Here is a 21257-nt window from a genome sequence, read left to right as displayed (position 1 = left end):
GTGAAGGATGGGCCATGCCACACCTTCGCCATTGTGTACAGGGAGCAATGAACTGAAAGGGATGAACTGAAGGGAATGAAATGAAAGGGAGCAGGGAACAATGGCGGACGACTGGCCGTCAGTTGTCAGCCGTGGTGATCAATCGGGATGTTGTCGGTTTTTTTGGCACACTTCAAATGAATCGTGGCGTACCGTGGCCTGTGGTGTTCACATAGTCGCCATTGTTTGTTTAGTTTATTACTGACAGCTTGAATTTTTGACCACTTGATTAAATGTTGATAGCCCAAAATGTCATTATCATGGAGCAATGAAGAGACTTTTCAGTTTATAGATTTATATAAATCAGAGCCTGCAATTTAATTTTTTTTTTGATGCACCATTGTGTGACCATCTACGTGATATAGGCCTACAGTTGCGCATTGCAAAGCATGGCTTGGCATGGATGATCCTTGACCACTGTGTACTGGAGCCTTTACTAATTATTGAAGCCAGTCCAGATGGGATGATCAAATCGACCGATCGGCGAACCAAATTGGCGTTTGCGTCCACACCACCTGATTTGATCAGACAATTTAATCAGATTGGCGAAAAATTGTTGCCATCTGGACTGGCTTTTTAAGTGAGAGCATTTCCGTCAGTAGAAAAAAGCGGCAAATTTTAATAATGTTGGTGCGAAGGGTAATCTTCCCACAAAAAATTGCGTTTTGCGTGTTTTTTCTACTGACAAACTTGTTAAGTCCGGCTATACAATTTTGACCGCACCAAGCTTGCAGTAGTCCGGTACGGCCTAACACAGTCTTGGCAGTGTTTTTCTAAGTACAGCAACACTGTCTCTGTCAGCTGTCACCCAGTCAATCCAATTCAATCACCAATCAAAAGTTGTTTTCAACTTGGAAATTGTAAATAATAAATGGAAAATAAATGATTGTATGCACGACCTTGAAGTGTAATTTTACTTGGAATATTCATTATCTTATCATGTACATGCATCGAAAGTGTTATTTTCTCTTCTATTCCACGTAATGAAACCAACGGACTGATTGACTATGTTGCAATATGGCACAAAATAACGATTTAACAAGCAGCCTCCAAACTCATTTTATTTGTGATGTCTGTAATAAGTTGTTCACTACAAAATACACGGTATCGAAACACCTTCGGACTTGTGGTGTGCTGAACTCATTGAAATGTCAGTGGTGTAAAATAACTTTTAAAAATCGGGGCAACTTAGTCACGCACGCTGCGCGCATTCATGGCGATTACAGGTAATTATTAATAATTAATCCATTAAATATCTATCTAATACCTTTAAATGAGCAATTCTTTTTTATTTATACATATATTTCGTAGGTATTTCGTATACGTATAGTTTCAAATTGTAGGAAAAGAGGCCAGGTTGAACTCAGTATTGATTTACTTGGTTCTGTATGAGCAAAGTGCATTAAAATTATGTTTTAGGCGCATGTGCAACGACATGCGCCGTTACTAACAGAATAGCCTTATCTAGTTGGTCTAGCCATAAAAAATACCTATCAGAATTTATGATCATTGTGTTATAAAATACTTATAAAAGTTTCTGGCTATTTAAAAAGCGAATTAAGTTGAAACACGTGCATGTAACTGTAGACTACAGTGGAGATCACGCTATGGATCGCAATATAGAAGTTCTTGATAAAACGTTAGTTGTTTGGATTAAAATATATAGGGACATATAGGCAAAACCTTGTTTATGAGTTAAGATTCCTGTTAGGCCAAAGGTATGGTGCAATGTTTTCGAGCGATGGGGCCATAACCTTCAGCCTACTCTCGAGTAGATAGCGTTAATATTAATATTTAACAAGTTGACACATATCAGTGAAAGAATAATGATCAAGGTCAAATGGCGTTCTAACAGTTTTAATCTTCTGTCGAAAGATGGCAGTAAATGAACTGTAGCTACATAATTTACCATGACAGTAACTCTCTATTTCTAATTCTTTTTGCTCAAAATAAATTTGACGACTGGTCTGGCCTAGTGGGTTGTGACTCTGCAGATGGTCCTGGGTTCGAATCCTGGTAAGGACATTTATTTGTGTGATAACATAGATATTTGTTCATGAGTCACGGTTGTTTTCTATGTATTTAAATATTTATATATTATATCTATTGTTGTCTGAGTATCCACAACACAAACCTTCTTGGCCTTACTGTGGGCTGATCAATTTGTGTAAAAATGTCCTTTATTATTTATTTATAATTAATTAAATAGAAGTGAACTGAAACGGAAGTGGGCTGGACTTACTATTAGAGGAGGAGATAAACGGAGCAAAATTGTAACACTCTGGCACCATAGAGGACATAAAAGAGGTAGGCAATTAAAAAGATGGTCTGATCAAATCGAAGACATGACTGGAAGGAAACATGGATCAGATTAGTGCAAAATAAGGAAGAGTGGAGAAGATTGGAGGAGGCCTTTGCCCAAAGGCACGCAGAATCGGTTATTGTAGATTAAGGAACTTAACTATAGATACGATAGATACGAGTATAGTATAAAATGTATTTCTGATATAAGGCTATAAATAAATTAAATTTATCTTTTTTCACAGTTACAAAGCTGCCTCAAACTTCAAGTGTCAAGTCTGCGAGAAAACATTCAACCAGAGGTTCCAACTCACATACCACATACGGAGGGAACACTTCAACCTACAAGCCAAGACTCCGTACTGCGAACTAAAAAAAATAAACCAAGTATGGTTCGAAAACGTTCTAAATTCAAATAGTGTACTGGAAATAAAAAAAACTGGCCACAACACTCTAGTGATGAGGAAACTTGACGAGAACACTGGTATAAAAGTCAGTGATACCAACACAAAAATAACAGATTTATCTAGTATATATCCAGTACATAATAGGTCTAGGGTTAAAGTACAATGTCATATATGCAGGAAAATGTATCTGAAAATCACAATTAAAAAACATATGGAAGAGAAACACACTAATAACTATGGTAGGAACTATGAGTGTAATAATTGTAAGAGAACATTTAAACGAGCTTATTTCTTTTTACAGCACGTGTGTAATAAAGTACCTAAAAGGAAAGGGAAGAAACCTATTGTTATTGAGAGTGTGCAAAGTTTAAAGCCTATCGAAATATCATAGTTTTTTTACAGTTAGTTTTGAACCGTCGACAAAAATCGCTTTGGCCTAGGAAGCCTTGGTGGCCAGACAATCTTGATGTGTCTTTTTATTAAAAAACACGTTTTAAAAATAAGTCACGGCAAATATGTAACAATTATGAATCTATTCTAAGACGATCATTTATATTCTTCTGCTTTCATAAGTAATAGATACTGATTTAAAAAAGCGTTTTTCAATTAAAATACGTCAAGATCGCTGACCTTCTTTCTACTGCTAAAAAAAAACGAACTATAGGAGCGTGGGGCTTGCAATCCGGAGGTCGCGGGTCCAAACCCCGGCTCGTAGCAATGAGTTTTTTGGAACTTATGTATGAAATATCATTTGGTATTTACCAGGCGCTTTTCGGTAACGGAAAACATCGTGAGGAAACCCGACTAATTCCAAAAAGGCCTAGTTTACCCTCTGGGTTGGAATTGGCAGTCGCTTTCGTAAAAACGAGTGCCCATGCCAATTCATGGGATTAGTTGCCAAGCGGACCCCAGGCTTCCATGAGCCGTGGCAAAATGCCGGGACAACGCGAGGAAAAAGAGCAGACAAAAAGGAGGGTATTATAAGTTAGGCTGCTATGTCCGTGCGTTTGTCTGTGACACTAGCTTGTAAACCGGTTTTAATGCAGTTTTTTTTTGATACCGGTTTTCTTGCACTAGTTCTTAGACACATTTTATCAAAATCGGTTCACTGCGTTGGGGTTTTCTTTAATTGTTATTATTATGAAGTTACGTCATAAGGATGTCTGTGCTTACAGCAGGGGTAGGAAACTAGAGCGTTCGGGCTTTTTCGGCTCCGTTCGGCTCAGCATTGCTCCGAGCAATTATTAGGGTTGGCACAACTTGACGTCCCTTTGCGTGTACAACCACAGATAATTACTTGAATTATGGCAACCCTAAATAGCCGAAAGAGATAGTGCCATACATTAGAAAGAGACAGCATGATTCGTCCCTGAACCGCTGTCAAACTTCGGTTTTGTAAGAAGTTTCCTTTCTGTACGGTAGTACTATTATTTATTCTGTGCTTGTAGTATCCGCTAATGGGCACACAGAACAGATTCAATGTACTTTCAATAATCTTCTTATTTATTATGCACTTTGAAATGTGTATAATGGAAATACTGGGATCAAATTTATTGTTGTGGTCGTACACGCAAAGGGACGTCAATTTGTGCCAACCCTTATAATTGCTCGGAGCAATGCTGAGCCGAACGGAGCTGAGAATGCCCGAAAGGCCGCCCCCCTGACAGCGGGCTTATGCACTTAGTTATACTTACTAGTTATAATTTATAAATCATAGAAGCATCAGAATTAGTAATACATATGTTCATCTCATCACAATATACAAAGTAAATGGGTGGTTCAACTTTTAAGTGTTGTTTTCTGTCCCGTTTCCCAAGGGACAATAGTAGATGACCCATTCTGGAAATGGCTATTAACCAAGCCTAGGAACCGGTTTATAAAATACTGGTTTATTTCGGTTTTCCTCCGAACTTTCATAAGAACGCGAACGTTTTAAGAACTTTATTGTAACTTAAATAAACCAGCCTGGTGGTGTGCCACGTAAACGTAAAAAGAAACCGGTTTTTAGTGTTCTAAACCGGTTAATCTGTCAATAACTTTATGGACATGTTTTCCTAAAACCGGATTAAAAGTAACAGCAACTTTTAATTTCGGTTTCGAGCGAAACCGAAATTAAAAGTTTTTGCGCCAAGTAGGTACATGATAACGGTTTGGAAATTTAACCGGTTTCCGAGCCTTGTTTATAACTACCATAGAGATGCACGTTTGGTAAATGTAAATACAATAATAATCGGCGTTCAATCAATCAAACATTTATTTATTTTTTTGAATGTGGTACATTAGTAAAGATGTAATAAAACAAATTGTGTCCAGGGACACGTGTATAAAACCACGACAAGGAGTGACATAATAAGTTGATTCACCCGAATACAAAAAAAAACATACAAAAAAGTAATGCTAAGCAAATTGCTCTACAGTAACACACGTGTGATACTGAGTAGCTACGAGCCAAATTGAGTTAGTATCACACGTGTGATATTGAGTCCCTACGAGCCAACTTGAGTTAGTATCACACATGTGTTACTAGGTAGTTTGGGGGTTAATTTAGTATTCACTAAATGTTTTTCGTTTGCTTTTAACTAAACTCTTACAATATCTTGTTTAAGTATAGTATTTATTTTTATTTGTAAATATTTGATCATTGTGAATGTCAATTCTTATATTTTTATTTGATTTGTGAGAAATACTTGAAATATATAAATAAATAAATCGTAATGAAAATGGAATTTTATTTTATTATCCCCTTTTTTTCAGCGAATTATTAAACTAAAAAAAATCAAGAAAATATAGCTGAATAAACGCTTTCTACTAAAATAGGGAATATTAAGCAAAACTCTGCGTAGAGGGTGTCACTAGCTCAATCACATGGCCTACCGTGAAACATGACTGACTTTATCACTATTGCATATTCGATCGATGGAGAGGCAAATAATGAAATTAGGCTGTCCCCGGCCCTTTTCAACATATATGGTGAGTGCATCATCCGGAAGGTACTGGAAAATTGGGACAAGGGGTTTCCCATAGGAGGAAAGCGAATATCAAACCTCAGATATGCCGATGACACGGTCCTTTTAGCGACGTCTGTGGAAGATATGCAGGAGCTGTTTCAGAGACTCGAGACGGAGAGCGATGGAATGGGTCTCGCAGTAAACAGGAGCAAGACGAAGCTAATGGTAGTAGACCGTGCCAAAAAACTGCCCAGAATAAATAACATCATCCCAGGGGTTGATATCGTGGACCACTATGTCTATTTGGGCGCACTGATCTACGATGATGGCGACTGCGTACCTGAGATAAAGAGGCGTATTGGTATAGCTAAGGACGCGATGACCAGACTGAATGTCATCTGGAAGAAGAGAGGTATAACCATCACCACCAAGACCCGGCTAGTACGCGCTCTAGTATTCCCCATATTTCTGTATGGCGTGGAAACGTGGACGATACGAGCCCGAGAAAGGCAAAGGATCGATGCATTCGAGATGTGGTGCTGGAGGCGTATGTTGAGGATACCTTGGACCGCCATGCGCACCAATGTATCGATCCTTTCACAGCTTCGTGTCCGGACTCGCCTATCCACAGTCTGCCAGCAGCGCATACTGTCCTACTTCGGCCACATAATGAGGAGGGGAGATGAAAGTCTTGAAAAGCTGATCATTGTTGGAAACACGGAGGGCAAACGAAGCCGAGGACGATCTCCAACAAGATGGAGCGATCAATTAAAAGGGGCTCCATCCTCAACCAACTTTTGCTCGGTTGTCAGAGACGCGATGAACAGGCACCGTTGGAGGCAGATCATAAAGACCAGGTGTGGAGCATCCACATCCACCGATGACCACGATCCTCAGTCATGAGGGAGCGACCACAGAGAGAGAGTACAAATATGCACTAGGGTCTCGATTGGTCTCGAAGGGGAAGCAAGAAACAAACATGGAGTTTAATAAAGTAAGTATAAACAAATGTTTGTTTATTCTAAACAGCTTACTCTACAGACTAATTCTCAGGTAAAATATTATACAAGTTTGAATTTGAACATCTTATGAATCTACACCTTCACATCATGAAGGGATGTTGCGGATGCAGATTTTTAAAGGCTCACATCCGCGGATGCGGATGTCTAGATTAGGTACTTAAAAAACCGGCCAAGTGCGAGTCGGACTCGCAAACGAAGGGTTCCGTACCATTATCTATAAAAACGGTCACCCATCCAAGTACTGACCCCGCCCGCCGTTGCTTAACTTCGGTAAAAAATCACGTTTGTTGTATGGGAGCCCCACTTAAATCTTTATTTTAATCTGTTTTTAGTATTTGGTTGTTATAGCGGCAACAGAAATACATCATCTGTGAAAATTTCAGCTGTCTAGCTATCACAGATCACGAGATATACAGCCCGGTGACAGACGGACGGACGGACGGACGGACGGACGGACGGACGGACTGACGGACTGACGGACAGCGGAGTCTTAGTATTAATAGGGTCCCGTTTTACCCTTTGGGTACGGAACCCTAAAAACGTCAAATACCTACTACATTTTTTTTAAAAGACAATATTTAGTATTTGTCAATTTGAGCAAGTATATAGGTGCGTTATATTTAATAAACACTAACTTGGCCGACTCTTCTGGATTTAGACGATTTCGTTATAGTATAGGTACCTAATGACGAAATTATCTAACACTTACGCCGCCGCTAAGACGTTCCTGCACCGACTTGTTCGACATCCGCATCCGCATAAGCTCCGCATCGATTTTATGCGGATGTTAAAAATAATGCGGAAGTTCCGCGGTTGCCGATGCGAAATATTCGCAACATTCCCTGCTTCACATACATTGATTTTGTATCAAGCTAAAACGTCTGCAAGCAAAAATAAATGCTTCTATTAAGCTTAGGAACAAATTAAATGTGGACCCCAAAGGCTCATATATTATATGGTGGAAATATTCTCTGTATTGGGTAGGGTCTTAGTAGAAATAAGGTAAACAATCTTAATGTGTCTTTTTATTGAAAAACACGTTTTAATAATAAGTCACGGCAAATATGTAACAATTATGAATCTAATACGATCATTTATATTCTTCTGATTTCATAAGTAATAGTTATGAAAGCAGAAGAATATAAATGTTTTTAAAAAGCGTTTTTCAATTAAAAGACATGTCAAGATCGCTTACCTTCTTTCTAATGCTAAAAAAACGAACTATAGACGGAAGAGCACCGGACTAGCAATCCGGTGGTCGTGGGTTCAAGTGCCACCCAACCCAAGACAGTGAATATTTTAATTTGTTTTCAAACACATTCTCAATAAATACAAAAACAGTTTAACACCTTATGAATCTATAGTCGTTATATTTAGTAATTTCTGCCTACTTCTAAAAAATCTTAAGTGACCTTTCACCGGTTTCCTGGCGGGTAACATTGCGTTTTTCTAAAGAAAAAAATATTTTTAGAGATGCAACCGATAGTTGTTTGGCCGAATACCGGATGTTCGGCCTGACCATCGGCCGAATATTCGGCCGGCGGAACAATACCTACATTTCGGTTTTTTAGGTGCGCATTGTGTGGGAGGTTATGACCTGTTTCGTGGTGAACGTTGGGGCGGACTCATTTCTAGGTTCGAAATGAGTACCTACGCGTGCTTTTGAAATAATAAAAGAGTAGGTACAATATGACAGCGACTGTTTCTTACATCCAATTTGTTTAAGTACTCCGAAATCAAGCAAAGTTACTATCCGGTATCCGGCCGGATATTAAAATAAGGGCCGAATACCGGATAGTAATCGAATATCCGGTGCATCTCTAATTATTTTACTTTTGTCGTGATGATGGTATCAAGCCCTATCCAAGTCACCCGGCGTATAACGATGCGGTCTTCTCTTGGTCTCCGCGTCCGACACGTCGAGGCCACGCGAGTGCCCGCGGAGGCCGCTCTCGAGGCCTGAGAAAAACACTACCTGTTAGTACTTGCACGTTTCCAGTAGTGTTTTGACTACTAGCACATCTACCAGTATATTAATAGGTACAGTGCGTCATCTGACTAACAGAATTTGTTCTGAAAAATTCTAGGCTAGTATTTTTAAACACTATCTTATTTTAATGTTTAACAATCTTATTTCGAAATTCTTAGTATTAAATTTCAATCGTATTTTGTACCTATAATAATTCTATATGTTTAAAGAATAATAATATTAATAACATCCATAAATTGCTATGCTAATTGGCTTAAGATGATATATTGTTAGTTATACTTGAATAAAGATGATTTTGAAATTTTAATCTTGAAAGCAAGAAATGTAATAGTAGTTTATGTGACTGCTACATAATGAAAGGCCTTAAAATACGAGTGTGGGTTTATGAAACGAATGAAATGAGTTTCATAAAAGGATCACACGAGTATTTTAATGCCTTATTATGTACAGTTACATACACTGCTTTATCTACACACATATTATAAACTTTCTATGATATATTCACTAACCTCATATTATAGCCGACATTGGGGCACTTTGTTCTCTGGCGGAACTCGCGGGTTTGAATGGCGTCTACGTCTGAAATATCTTTATCACACATTTTACACGAAACTTTTATTATAGTTACTTTAAAAACAACAATACAAATTATTTTTTACTTAAACTAATTAAAAGATAAAGTCAAATGGCGGCAAATGAAAACTTTTTTCACGCACGTCACGCATTCGCAGTTTTTTTTTAATTCAGAGACAAACTCAGAAAACGAATATACTAGAGTCGGGGTCGAATGCTCTATCGTTCGATACCAACTATAAGATGATCAAGCAAATCTTGTCAGTAGAAAAAGGCGCGAAATTCAAATTTTCTATGGGACGGTATCCTTTCGCGCCTACATTTTTCAAATTTCCCGCCTTTTTCTACTGACAAGATCTGCTTGACCAACTTTAACATGCGAGATTTGTCAATATTGTATGTAATTATGCAATTGTCATTTCATTTCGAATAAAACGTCATCTAGACTGATATTAGAATAGGGGTCAAATCAAATTGTTTTTTTTTTTCAGAGTTGTTCGAAATTTGAATGGATTACCAAATCGATTTTGATATAGTAATGAAGCTATTACAACATTTTCACAGATAAGAAATTAGCTGTAACTAAACAGTTTATCGTAATGTGGGCCATTATTTACGGATTTTGAAGGCATCATAGAGGGTTTATGATATGTGTGTAGATAAAGTTGTTTTACAGTACATATGGTGGTACTTTTTCGCCCTGGTCGTGCGCGGCGTCACTAGCCTGGAGGAGTGGCGGCACTAACCTGGAGGGGCGGCGCTGGGCCCCGACGCCGGCGCGGACAGTAGCCTCGCGTAAGTGTGGTCGTGCGCGGTGTCACACGCGTCGCCGTGCGCGGTGTCACGCGCGTCGCCGTGCGCGGTGTCACGCGCGTCGCCGTGCGCGGTGAGATGTTTATTTAAATTAATTTGCAAGTTTCTTATTGCGTAGCCAGCACTATACTGGCCACATTTGTATGGCTTCTCTCCAGTATGTTGCTTTACATGGACTCGCAATTGATCACTGCGACTGCTAGCATAACTACATTGTTCACATTTGTAACGCTTGTAAGGTTTTTCACCAGTGTGTTTTCTTAGATGAATCTTCAAAGCACCTTTCTGGCTGCTAGCATAACTACATTGTTCACATTTGTAAGGTTTTTCACCAGTGTGATTTCTTAGATGAACCTTCAAAGTACATTTACTACTGCTAGCATAACTACAATGCTCACATTTGTAAGGTTTGTCGCCAGTGTGTGTTTTTAGATGAACCTTCAAATGACTTTTATGGCTGCTAGCATAACTACATAGCTCACATTTGTAAGGTTTTTCACCAGTGTGTTTTCTTAGATGAACTTGCAAATTACCTTTATGGCTGCTAGCATAACTACAGTGTTCGCATTTGTAAGGCTCGTCGCCAGTGTGTTTTCTTACATGAACTTGCAAATGTCCTTTATGACTGCTGGCATAACTACACTGCGCACATTTGTAAGGCTTGTCGCCAGTGTGTGTTCTTACATGAACATTTAAATAACTTTTCTGGCTGCTAGCATAACTACACAGTTCACATTTGTAAGGCTTGTCGCCAGTGTGTTTTCTTACATGAACTTGCAAATGACCTTTATGGCTGCTAGCATAACTACACTGGGCACATTTGAAAGGCTTGTCACCAGTGTGTTTTCTTACATGAACTTGCAAATGTCCTATATTGCTGCTAGCATAACTAAACTTACATTTGTATAGGTATATTTCTCTGTCACTTAATTTCATCCTTGGAGTTTGCCCTGCAACAAAAATGATTTATTTTACTACTAAATATGTAGCACGTTTTTCAGATAATAATTATATTATACACTCATTTGTCTTGGCTAGTTGTTATACTAACAAACTAAATTTCAGAAAAGTAACAGACAATTATCGAATGTCAGGATAGCGGGTGGACCTCAGCGAATTTGAACGAAATATTTTGGAACATATTGTACTTTCGGTGTACCTTAGTGTACCTTTAATAGAATTCTGACCTGTTGGTTGTCGCACGCCGCGCCGCTCCACTAGCACAGGGCCGAGCACGAGCTCATCTTTCTTGACGTGATCGGTGTACAGCGCCTCCGCCGCGCTCACGCCGGCCGACTCGTCTTTTACACACACATCGTACAAAGGCTCAGCTTTCACAGACATTCCCTCGAACGTGGTCTCTTTTTCACACACATCCTCACAGGGCTCAGCTTTCACAGACACTCCCTCGAACGTGGTATCTTCTTTTATACACACATCCTCACAGGGCTCAGCCTTCACGCAGCCACTCTCAGCGACGACAGCAGACGACTCCATCGTCAACTAGTATATAGTAACAATTAACACTTCGTTTTTAACGTAAACATCAAGTTAAGGTAGTATTTTTGATCGAAGAGGATATTGTTTCAAATCCATCCAAAATTTATTCAACACTAAGTATTCAATAACTTACGCACGCCGCACGCTACAATAAAAATCGATTTTTGACGAGATGTTGTGGACATTTCTCCATGGTAACGTTGTGGACGGATCTCCATGGTAACGTTACGTAATACCAAAAAGAATAGATAGTTACCTACATATGTCTTTGGTAATACTATAATGCTTCGAATGATTGAAGCCCGCTCCACACTCGTGCGCGAATCGCGGTGCGAAGCCGCGAACGCGAGTGTGGAGTCGATTTTGAAGATCTGCGGGCGGGCTTTTGCCAAACTGTATAGTCAGACCGAGATAAGTCTGCAACGATTTCGTTAGCACACGCAGTGCAAGTGTTATTTTAAACGTCAAACTTCTATGACATTATGGCGTATGAATAATATTGCGTAGTACTATAATTTATTCTGTGACTGCGTTGCATGTGATATTAAAATCGTTGCAGACTTCTCTTGGTCTAACTCTAAGAAAACCACACGAAAGGAGTACTGCTACGAGTATTAAAGTATTAAGTCAGTAAATAAAATGTATACTATTTCTTAGCGTTTTAGTTTTATTTCACTTGGAAGGAAAAACACGTGCATAACGTGGTTTTTTTTTTTTTTCAAAATACACTTAATACTAGGTATACAATATTTTCGCCAAACTAAGACAGTTTGTTGACGAATAGTCGTAGAAATAACATTACATCTAGAAATAAAGAGTAAAACTTAACAGTTCTAAATTTCACTTAATGTTTTATTAAAAAGTCAATAGGCTACAGGTAAAATAAATTTAGAACAAATAACACAATACTTAACTATTTTATTTAGGTATTTGGCATTTATTTATGCGATGAGCACAGATATTTGTTCCTGAGAATCCTGAGTCATGGATGTTTTCTATGTATTTGTATATTATATACAGTGAAACCTGGATAAGTGGGATCTCTAGGGACGAGCAAATTTGTCTCACTTAAAGAGGTTCTCCACTTACCCAGGTACAAATAAATTTCTGTCTAATTTACAGAGGGTTCCATTTATAGAGGTGAGAATAGAGTATATTTCAGTTATAGAGGTGGTTAATAAGGTATTTAGTAATTATCTTTAAAAACAAATAAGGTAAAATAATCCTTGTCCCTAAATATTTTTTAAGTCTGTTTAAGTATTTCATTGAATTTATTTTGAATGATTCTCCAAAGGATAGATATTTCAAAATTAAATGAAATTTGATACGGACTTCATTGCGTATTAGAAATTTAATAAATGAAAATTTATTTTCGTATTACTTATCAAAATTTCAGGTTTTGTTTCCATACTTTTAACTACTTACATACATTAACTAAATCAAACTTCAAGTTGTTTCGACACAATTAGGCAAATGCGGAATTTGTGGATAGACTAAGAGTTAGTAAGAATACGGAAATTGTTCAATGAAGTCCAAGTTATAGAGGTCATAGATTGACGTTATCTCAGATACCCCTATAAAATTCTAAAAAACAATTAGGAAAATGTAATCTTATAAATATAGTCTCAGTAAAAGAGGTAAAATACACTCTCTGTCTCAATTATAGAGGTAAATGTGACTGTAAAATCACAACAACGAATCCCAGTTATAGAGGTTCGTTTTATCTCAGTAACAGAGGTAATTCAGTGCTAAAGTGTCGGGACCGCACCATGAGTCCCAGCTATAGAGGTTTCTCACTTATCCAGGTCCCACTTAACCAGGCTTCACTGTATATCGTTGCCTGAGTACCCACAACACAAGCCTTCTTGAGCTTACCGTGGGACTTAGTCAATTCGTGTAAGAATGTCCCTATGATAATAATAATTATTTATTTATTATTTTCCACCAATATGCCATCTGTAAGCCTAGTATGTAGATAAGGAACGGTGAAAGAATTAAATTACAGACGCTTTCGTACCTTGTCACAGTGACAATCAATATGAAAGTCGCTAGAGACCTCATACTATTGTCACTGTGACAAAGTAGAAAATGGGGAGGAAATTAAATCATTCCTAAAACATTACAAAACCTACAGTGTAATAATAAATAGGTCAGTGTTACTATGGCTGCGTTTTTCTAAAGATAGACCTTATTCTACTATTGTCGTGATGGCATCAAGATCTATCCGGTGTATAACGATGCGGTCGTTTCTTCGTCTGTCTTTCTCTTGATCTCCGCGTACGACACGTCGAGGCCGCTCTCGAGGCCTGAGAACAACACTACCTGTTAGTACTTGCTCGTTTCCAGTAGTGTTTTGACTACCTGCACTGCAACCAGTATATTAAAACACTGCGTTTTTTTGACTATTAGAATTAGTTCTGAAAGATTCTAGTCTAGTATTTTTTATACTATTTTATTTTAATGTATAACGATCTTATTTTGAAATTCTTATTATTAAATTTGATTTGTATTGTGTACCTATAATAATTGTATAAGTTTAAAGAATGATAGTCATAAAGTGCTATGCTAATTTGCTTAAGATCAGTGTTGGGCATTCAAGAATAAAATCATTATTTGAATAAGAATTCGTAGGAATAAAATCATCTCGATTTTATTCCCGTCAAAAATATTCAAATAATTTTGGTCGGGAATAATTCGTATGAGAAAAAATTGAATGAGAATAACTTATTCTTAATCAAATAAATATAATCATGATTTTTAATGGAAATAATATTCCACGAATAAAAATGTAGTCCGGGTGTATAGGTACTAATTACGTATAGTTAGGCAGATGTAATAGTAGTTAGTCTCTTGTCTAATTTATACCTATTTTATGGAATAAAATCTTACAAATTGACAGTCTCATCTCATAACGCATAGTTTCAGTAACCGTATTATTTTTAATTTACTAACCAAATCATTAGGTTCAATTTAGCTGGTCTAGGGGCCTAGCCAAGATGATTTAGATTTATTTATTTCATAATATGAAATTACAATATAAATTATTTTACACTAATCTGTACGAATTTATATTATGATCGTCAAGTAGGAAAATAAGAATTGATTATAATTATACAAATGTCAAGCAATAAGTACACAATTTAAAAACCATTATAACTATTATAAGCAATCAATTAATTAACTAAATTTTTTAACAATGTCAAATAATATAAAATGTAAAAACAATGTCAATACAGTAAGCATGGATATGTCATAATGATCGTCAAATTAAAATAAAAATGAAATATAGGTCAAAGAAAAATTAATTACATTCAGTTTATTGTGTTACATGTCATTTCCATATATTCATTTACAGAATATAATGGATTATCCAATAAAAAGAGTCTCAATTGGCGTTCAAATGTTTCGTCAGATGGTTCAGTTCGCAATTTTGCAGGTAGACGTTCATAGTACGTTGGTCCAATCACCCTCGGATTTTTGACTGAAAGTGCCATGCGACGCGGCACTGTGCGTAGTCTACCCGTGGATCGGAGCTGTTTGCCCGCAACCTCGACACGTTTGAACATTGGCAAATTATTTCTTACAAACATTAATATTGAAATATGTAAAGTGAGTAGTGTGTCATTATACCGATTTGCTTGAATAGCTCCTTACACGAATGTCTGGCTTGGACTCCAGCTAGCAATCGAACCGCCCGTTTTTGAAGTATCAAGACTCGCTTTGAATCTGTGGAATTTCCCCATATTAACGTCCCGTAAGATATTAATGAATGAAAATGGGAAAAATACACAGCCTTCAGTGCTTTTCGTGATATAAGTGGCTGTAGTTTCTTGATGGCGAAGACAGCACTACTCAACCTATTGCATAATTGGTCAACATGACACTTCCAGCCAAGGTTCGAGTCAACCGTAAAGCCCAGGAATTTGCTCTCAGAACACAATGGCATTGGGCCGTTTGTAATACACGAAGGTACTGCAGTGCCACGAGCTGAAAAAATCATCACGTTTGACTTCGCGACATTCAAGAGCAACCCATTCGACGAAAACCACAACTGTAGCTGATCACATGCCTCACGGATTTTCTCAGCAAGCAGTTCATGGGTTTGGGCCCTCACGACTACCGTTGTGTCATCCGCGAAGAGTACTGGTATGCCGCTCGTTATTGCTGACGGAAGATCGTTAATAAATAACAGAAATAAGGTATTGCCGATCGCTGACCCTTGAGGGATGCCCAAGTTGACGTGGCCTGTGTCTGAGATTTGTGATTTTCCATTCGTGGACATTTTCACCACCTGCCTACGGTCCGACAGGAATGACGTGAACAATTTGTGTGCATAACCCTCAATTCCGTAAAGACTTAGCTTGGCTAATAGCAATTTGTGGTTTATAACGTCAAACGCCTTTGATAAGTCGCACAGTATGCCTGCCATCCTGTGCTTCTCATCAAGGCCCGTAATAATTGAGTCAATTATTTTGTGTGCTGCCATTGTAGTTGACCGTTTTTGCCTATACGCATACTGGTTATCAGTGAGCAGGTCGTGTTTTTCCATGTATGCCAATCGTTTCCGCTCCGACAACGAAGCGCTTTGTCTCTATCACTCTTACATATTAGTGCGATAGAGAGACAGAGATAGCGTTTCGTTGTCGTAGCGCAAACGATTGGCATGTTGGCTACGCTCCCAATGTGCCTAACCAAGTTGCCAAGTTTTGTTTTTATTTTAATAACTAAATCATTAGGTAAATTTAGCTGTTCTGGGGGCTAACCAACATGCCAATCGCTTGCGCTCTAACAACGAAGCGCTCTCTGTCGCTATCACTCTTACATATTAGTGCGATAGAGAGACAGAGATAGCGTTTCGTTGTCGTACCGCAAACGATTGGCATGTTGGCTATGCACCCAAGTTGCCTAGCCAAGATGACAATTTTTGTTTTTAATTTAATAACCAAATCTTTGGGTACAATTTAGCTGTTCTAGGGGCCTAGACATTATGCCAATCGTTTGCGCTCCGACAACGAAGCGCTCTCTCTGTCTCTCTATCGCACTAATATGTAAGAGTGATAGAGACAGAAAGCGCTTCGTTGTTGGAGCGCAAGCGATTGGCATGTTGGCTAGGCCCCCAGAACAGCTAAATTTACCTAATGATTTGGTTATTAAATTAAAAACAAAAATTGGCATCATGGCTAGGCACCTTGGAAGCGTAGCCAACATGCCAAACGTTTGCGCCACGACAACAAAACGCTATTTCTGTCTCTCTATCGCACTAATATGTAAGAGTGATAGAGACAGAAAGCGCTTCGTTGTCGGAGCGCAAGCGATTGGCATATTGGCTAGGCCCCCTGAACAGCTAAATTGTACACAAAGATTTGATGGTTATTAAATTAAGAACAAAAATTGAAATCTTGGCTAGGCACCTTGGGTGCGTCATGCCAATCGTTTGCGTTACGACAACGAAACGCTATCTCTGTCTCTCTATCGCACTAATATGTAAGAGTGATAGAGACAGAAAGCGCTAAAAACAGCTAAATTGTACCTAATGATTTGGTTATTAAATTAAAAACAAAAATTGGCATCTTAGCTAGGCACCCAATCGTTTGCGGCACGAGTGCTACGACAACGAAACGCTATCTGTCTCTCTATCGCACTAATATGTAAGAGTGATAGAGAGAGACTATGCGCAACTCTACGGAGCGTCAACGTTTGGCATGTTGGCTAAGCACCCTGATCGGATGATAGAACTAGATAGTATATAGCGGAACTCCTCAATGTGTACTATACCTAAACTAAAGTAACAAATATCAAATCAATCCGAGTTATATAGAAGGGTGAAAATCAACTTACAAAATATAACCAATTGTACTACAAAAATTAACTTAATTCTAAATAACATTTTAATTGAATAAAACCTTAGTTAGAATAGCCTCACTTCTAGAATAATTATTCTGTTTTTTATTCCGCATTTAAAATAAAAGTCACATGAATTATTCACCTTAATTTTATTCTAAAATAACTAGTGCAAGAATTATTCTAATTCAAATCGATTTGAATAAGAATAAAATTTCTGTTTTTATTCTTATTCTTATTCCAGTTAATTTTTGCCCAACTCTGCTTAAGATGATATATTGTTAGTTATACTTGAATAAAGACGATTTTGAAATTTTAATATTGAAATTCGAAAACAAGAAATGTAAAGTTGTTTTACAGTACATATGGTGATAATTTATCGTGCGCGGCGTCACTAGCCTGGAGGAGCGGCGACACTAACCTGGAGGAGCGGCATCACTTCACTAGCCTGGAAGAGCGGCGGCACTAACCTGGAGGAGCGGCGCTGGGCTCCGGCGCCGGCGCGGACAGTAGCCGCGCGTAAGTATGGTCGTGCGCGGCGTCACTAGCCTGGAAGAGCGGCGGCACTAACCTGGAGGAGCGGCGCTGGGCCCCGACGCCGGCGCGGACAGTAGCCGCGCGTAAGTATGGTCGTGCGCGGCGTCACTAGCCTGGAAGAGCAGCGTCACTAACCTGGAGGAGCGGCGCTGGGCCCCGACGCCGGCGCGGACAATAGCCGCGCGTAGGTGTGGTCGTGCGCGGCGTCACTAGCCTGGAGGAGCGGCGGCACTAACCTGGAGGAGCGGCGCTGTAAGTGTGGTCGTGCGCGGCGTCACTAGCCTGGAGGAGCGGCGGCACTAACCTGGAGGAGCGGCGGCACTAACCTGGTGGAGCGGCGCTGTAAGTGTGGTTGTGCGCGGCGTCACTAGCCTGGAGGAGCGGCGGCACTAACCTGGTGGAGCGGCGCTGTAAGTGTGGTTGTGCGCGGCGTCACTAGCCTGGAGGAGCGGCGGCACTAACCTGGTGGAGCGGCGCTGTAAGTGTGGTTGTGCGCGGCGTCACTAGCCTGGAGGAGCGGCGGCACTAACCTGGAAGAGCGGCGCTGTAAGTGTGGTCGTGCGCGGCGTCACGCGCGTCGCCGTGCGCGGCGTGCGAGGGCCGCCTGCTGCTGGCCGCTGCTCCACCATACTTTAACTCTATTCACAAAAAGGTGATATTTTTGTATGAGTATCACTTTCTGTTGTCCGCAGTCGGACTTGCCTCATACTTGTCAAAATAATTGAGATGGTATGTAAATCTATATAATAACAAAATCAAATATACATAGCACATATTCTTTATTCAAACACACACTTGGTATAAGTTTACAGCTGCAGGATGCCAATACATACGATTATGCCTTCTATAGTCTCTCTGCTTTGCCTAAGGTTGACTGGTAGAGAATGCTTTTGGCATTAAGTCCGCCTTATGTTGATAAGTTTTCTTTTGTGCAATAAAGTTAAAAAAAATTAATAGTCTTCTTACCTTTGTGCTGCCCTTCGAGATCCGTGCGTCTCTTGTGAAGTATCTCAACAGAATGTGTGCATTTATGGATCTGTAAATTTATTTTATAAATGGTAGCATAATTACACTGGCCACATTTGTGACGCTTTTCATCATCATGTATAATTTCATGTTTTCGTACAGCGTCTTTGTCATCACTAGCATAACTGCAGTGACCACATTTGTATTGTTTTTCTCCAGTGTGACGCTTTTCATCATCGTGTATAATTTCATGTTTTCGTACAGCATCTTTGTCATCACTAGCATAGCTGCAGTGACCACATTTGTATTGTTTCTCTCCAGTGTGACGCTTTTCATCATCGTGTATAATTTCATGTTTTCGTACAACATCTCTGTCATCACTAGCATAGCTGCAGTGGCCACATTTGTATTGTTTCTCTCCAGTGTGTTTCTTTAAATGGATTCTACTTAGATGAACCTTCAAAGAACCTTTAGTACGGCTAGCATAACTACACAGTTCACATTTGTAAGGCTTGTGACCAGTGTGTGTTCTTACATGAGCATTCAAATTTCCTTTGCGGGTACTAGCAAAACAACACTGCTCACATTTGTAAAGTTTTTCACCAGTGTGTCTTTTTAGATGAGCCTTCAAATGACTTTTATGGCTGCTAGCATAACTACACTGGTGGCATTTGTAAGGTTTTTCATCAGTGTGTGTTTTTAGATGAACTTCCAATTGACCTTTCTGGATGCTAGCATAACTACACTGCTCACATTTGTAAAGTTTTTCACCAGTGTGTCTTTTTAGATGAACCTTCAAATCACTTTTATAACTGCTAGCATAACTACACTGGTGGCATTTGTAAGGCTTGTCGCCAGTGTGTGTTCTTAGATGAACTTTCAATTGACCTTTCTGGATGCTAGCATAACTACACTGCTCACATTTGTAAGGTTTTTCACCAGTGTGTATTTTTATATGAGCCTTCAAATGACTTATATGGCTGCTAGCATAACTACATACCTCACATTTGTAAGGTTTTTCGCCAGTGTGTTTTCTTAGATGAACTTGCAAATTACCTTTATTGCTGCTAGCATAACTACATTGGTGGCATTTGTGAGGCTTCTGGCCAATGTGTCTTTCTAGATGAGCCTTCAAACACTTTTTATGACTGCTAGCATAACTACACTGGTGGCATTTGTAAGGTTTTTCATCAGTGTGTGTTTTTAGATGAACTTCCAATTGACCTTTCTGGATGCTAGCATAACTACACTGCTCACATTTGTAAAGTTTTTCACCAGTGTGTCTTTTTAGATGAACCTTCAAATCACTTTTATAACTGCTAGCATAACTACACTGGTGGCATTTGTAAGGCTTGTCGCCAGTGTGTGTTCTTAGATGAACTTTCAATTGACCTTTCTGGATGCTAGCATAACTACACTGCTCACATTTGTAAGGCTTGTCGCCAGTGTGTCTTTTTATATGAAGCTTCAATTGACTTTTATGGCTGCTAGCATAACTACATAGTTCACATTTGTAAGGTTTTTCACCAGTGTGTTTTCTTAGATGAACCTTCAAATAACTTGACAGACTGCTAGCATAACTACACTGGTGGCATTTGTAAGGCTTGTCACCAGTGTGTGTTCTTACATGAACATTCAATATTGCTTTTTTTACACATGCATAACTACAGTACTTGCACTTGTAAGGTTTTACGCCAGTGTGTTTTCTTACATGAACCTTCAAATTACCACTATCGCTGCTAGTATAACTACAGTGCTCGCATTTGTAAGGCTTGTCGCCAGTGTGTTTTCTTATATGACGTTTCATAAGTCCTTTTTGGGCACAGGTATAACTACACTGTTGGCATTTGTAAGGCTTATCGCCAGTGTGTGTTCTTAGATGAACTTTCAATCCACCTTTCTGGCTGCTGGCATAACTACACTGGTGGCATTTGTAAAGTTTTTCACCAGTGTGTTTTCTTAGATGAACTTTCAAAGTACATTTACTTCTGCTAGCATAACTACACTGGTCACATTTGTAAGGCTTGTCGCCAATGTGTGTTCTTAGATGAACTTTCAAAGTACATTTACTTCTGCTAGCATAACTACACTGGTCACATTTGTAAGGCTTGTCGCCAGTGTGTGTTCTTAGATGAACCTTCAAATTACCTCTAATGCTGCTAGCATAACTACAGTGTTCACACTTGTATGATTTCGCATTAGTATGTTTTTTCAAATGCCTGATGAACCATATTTGTGTAGCTGTTGTATATTTACAGTGGGTACATTGGTATATTTCAGGTCTACCACTTGGTTTCATCCGAGGAGTTTGCCCTGCAAC

The 21257-nt window shown here is 39.0% G+C and overlaps 2 protein-coding genes across 2 annotated transcripts; one reads left to right on the top strand and one right to left on the bottom strand.

The window, feature by feature from the left end:
• The first annotated feature begins 883 nt into the window (after nucleotides 1-883).
• On the top strand, nucleotides 884-4067 carry LOC134802438 (zinc finger protein 808-like). The gene is made up of 2 exons (XM_063775104.1): nucleotides 884-1265; nucleotides 2586-4067. Exons 1-2 carry the CDS (start codon nucleotides 1057-1059, stop codon nucleotides 3136-3138), a joined length of 762 nt encoding a protein of 253 aa, XP_063631174.1. The 5' UTR covers nucleotides 884-1056; the 3' UTR covers nucleotides 3139-4067.
• A 9746-nt stretch (nucleotides 4068-13813) lies between these two features.
• LOC134802097 (zinc finger protein 431-like) lies at nucleotides 13814-21257 on the bottom strand. Its single transcript, XM_063774689.1, has 3 exons — nucleotides 18938-21257; nucleotides 18502-18609; nucleotides 13814-13899 (listed from the first exon to the last, which is right to left on the bottom strand). The coding sequence occupies exons 1-3, from the start codon at nucleotides 21234-21236 to the stop codon at nucleotides 13814-13816; spliced, it is 2493 nt and encodes an 830-aa protein (XP_063630759.1). The 5' UTR covers nucleotides 21237-21257.

This window comes from Cydia splendana, chromosome 24, assembly GCF_910591565.1.
Source record: "Cydia splendana chromosome 24, ilCydSple1.2, whole genome shotgun sequence".
NCBI classification, from domain to species: Eukaryota; Metazoa; Arthropoda; class Insecta; order Lepidoptera; family Tortricidae; genus Cydia; species Cydia splendana.
Note: the sequence above shows the minus strand (reverse complement) of the source record. Positions and strands in the feature narration are given on the sequence as shown.

Coding starts and splice junctions, on each gene's coding strand:
- LOC134802097 (XM_063774689.1), bottom strand. CDS start 21,236: ATGAAACCAAGTGGTAGACCTGAAATATACCAATGTACCCACTGTAAA. Junction 18,610..18,937: donor TCTCGAAGGGCAGCACAAAG/GTAAGAAGACTA, acceptor TTTTGTGAATAG/AGTTAAAGTATGGTGGAGCA. Junction 13,900..18,501: donor TTACAGCGCCGCTCTTCCAG/GTTAGTGCCGCC, acceptor TGTTGTTCTCAG/GCCTCGAGAGCGGCCTCGAC.
- LOC134802438 (XM_063775104.1), top strand. CDS start 1,057: ATGGCACAAAATAACGATTTAACAAGCAGCCTCCAAACTCATTTTATT. Junction 1,266..2,585: donor CGCATTCATGGCGATTACAG/GTAATTATTAAT, acceptor CTTTTTTCACAG/TTACAAAGCTGCCTCAAACT.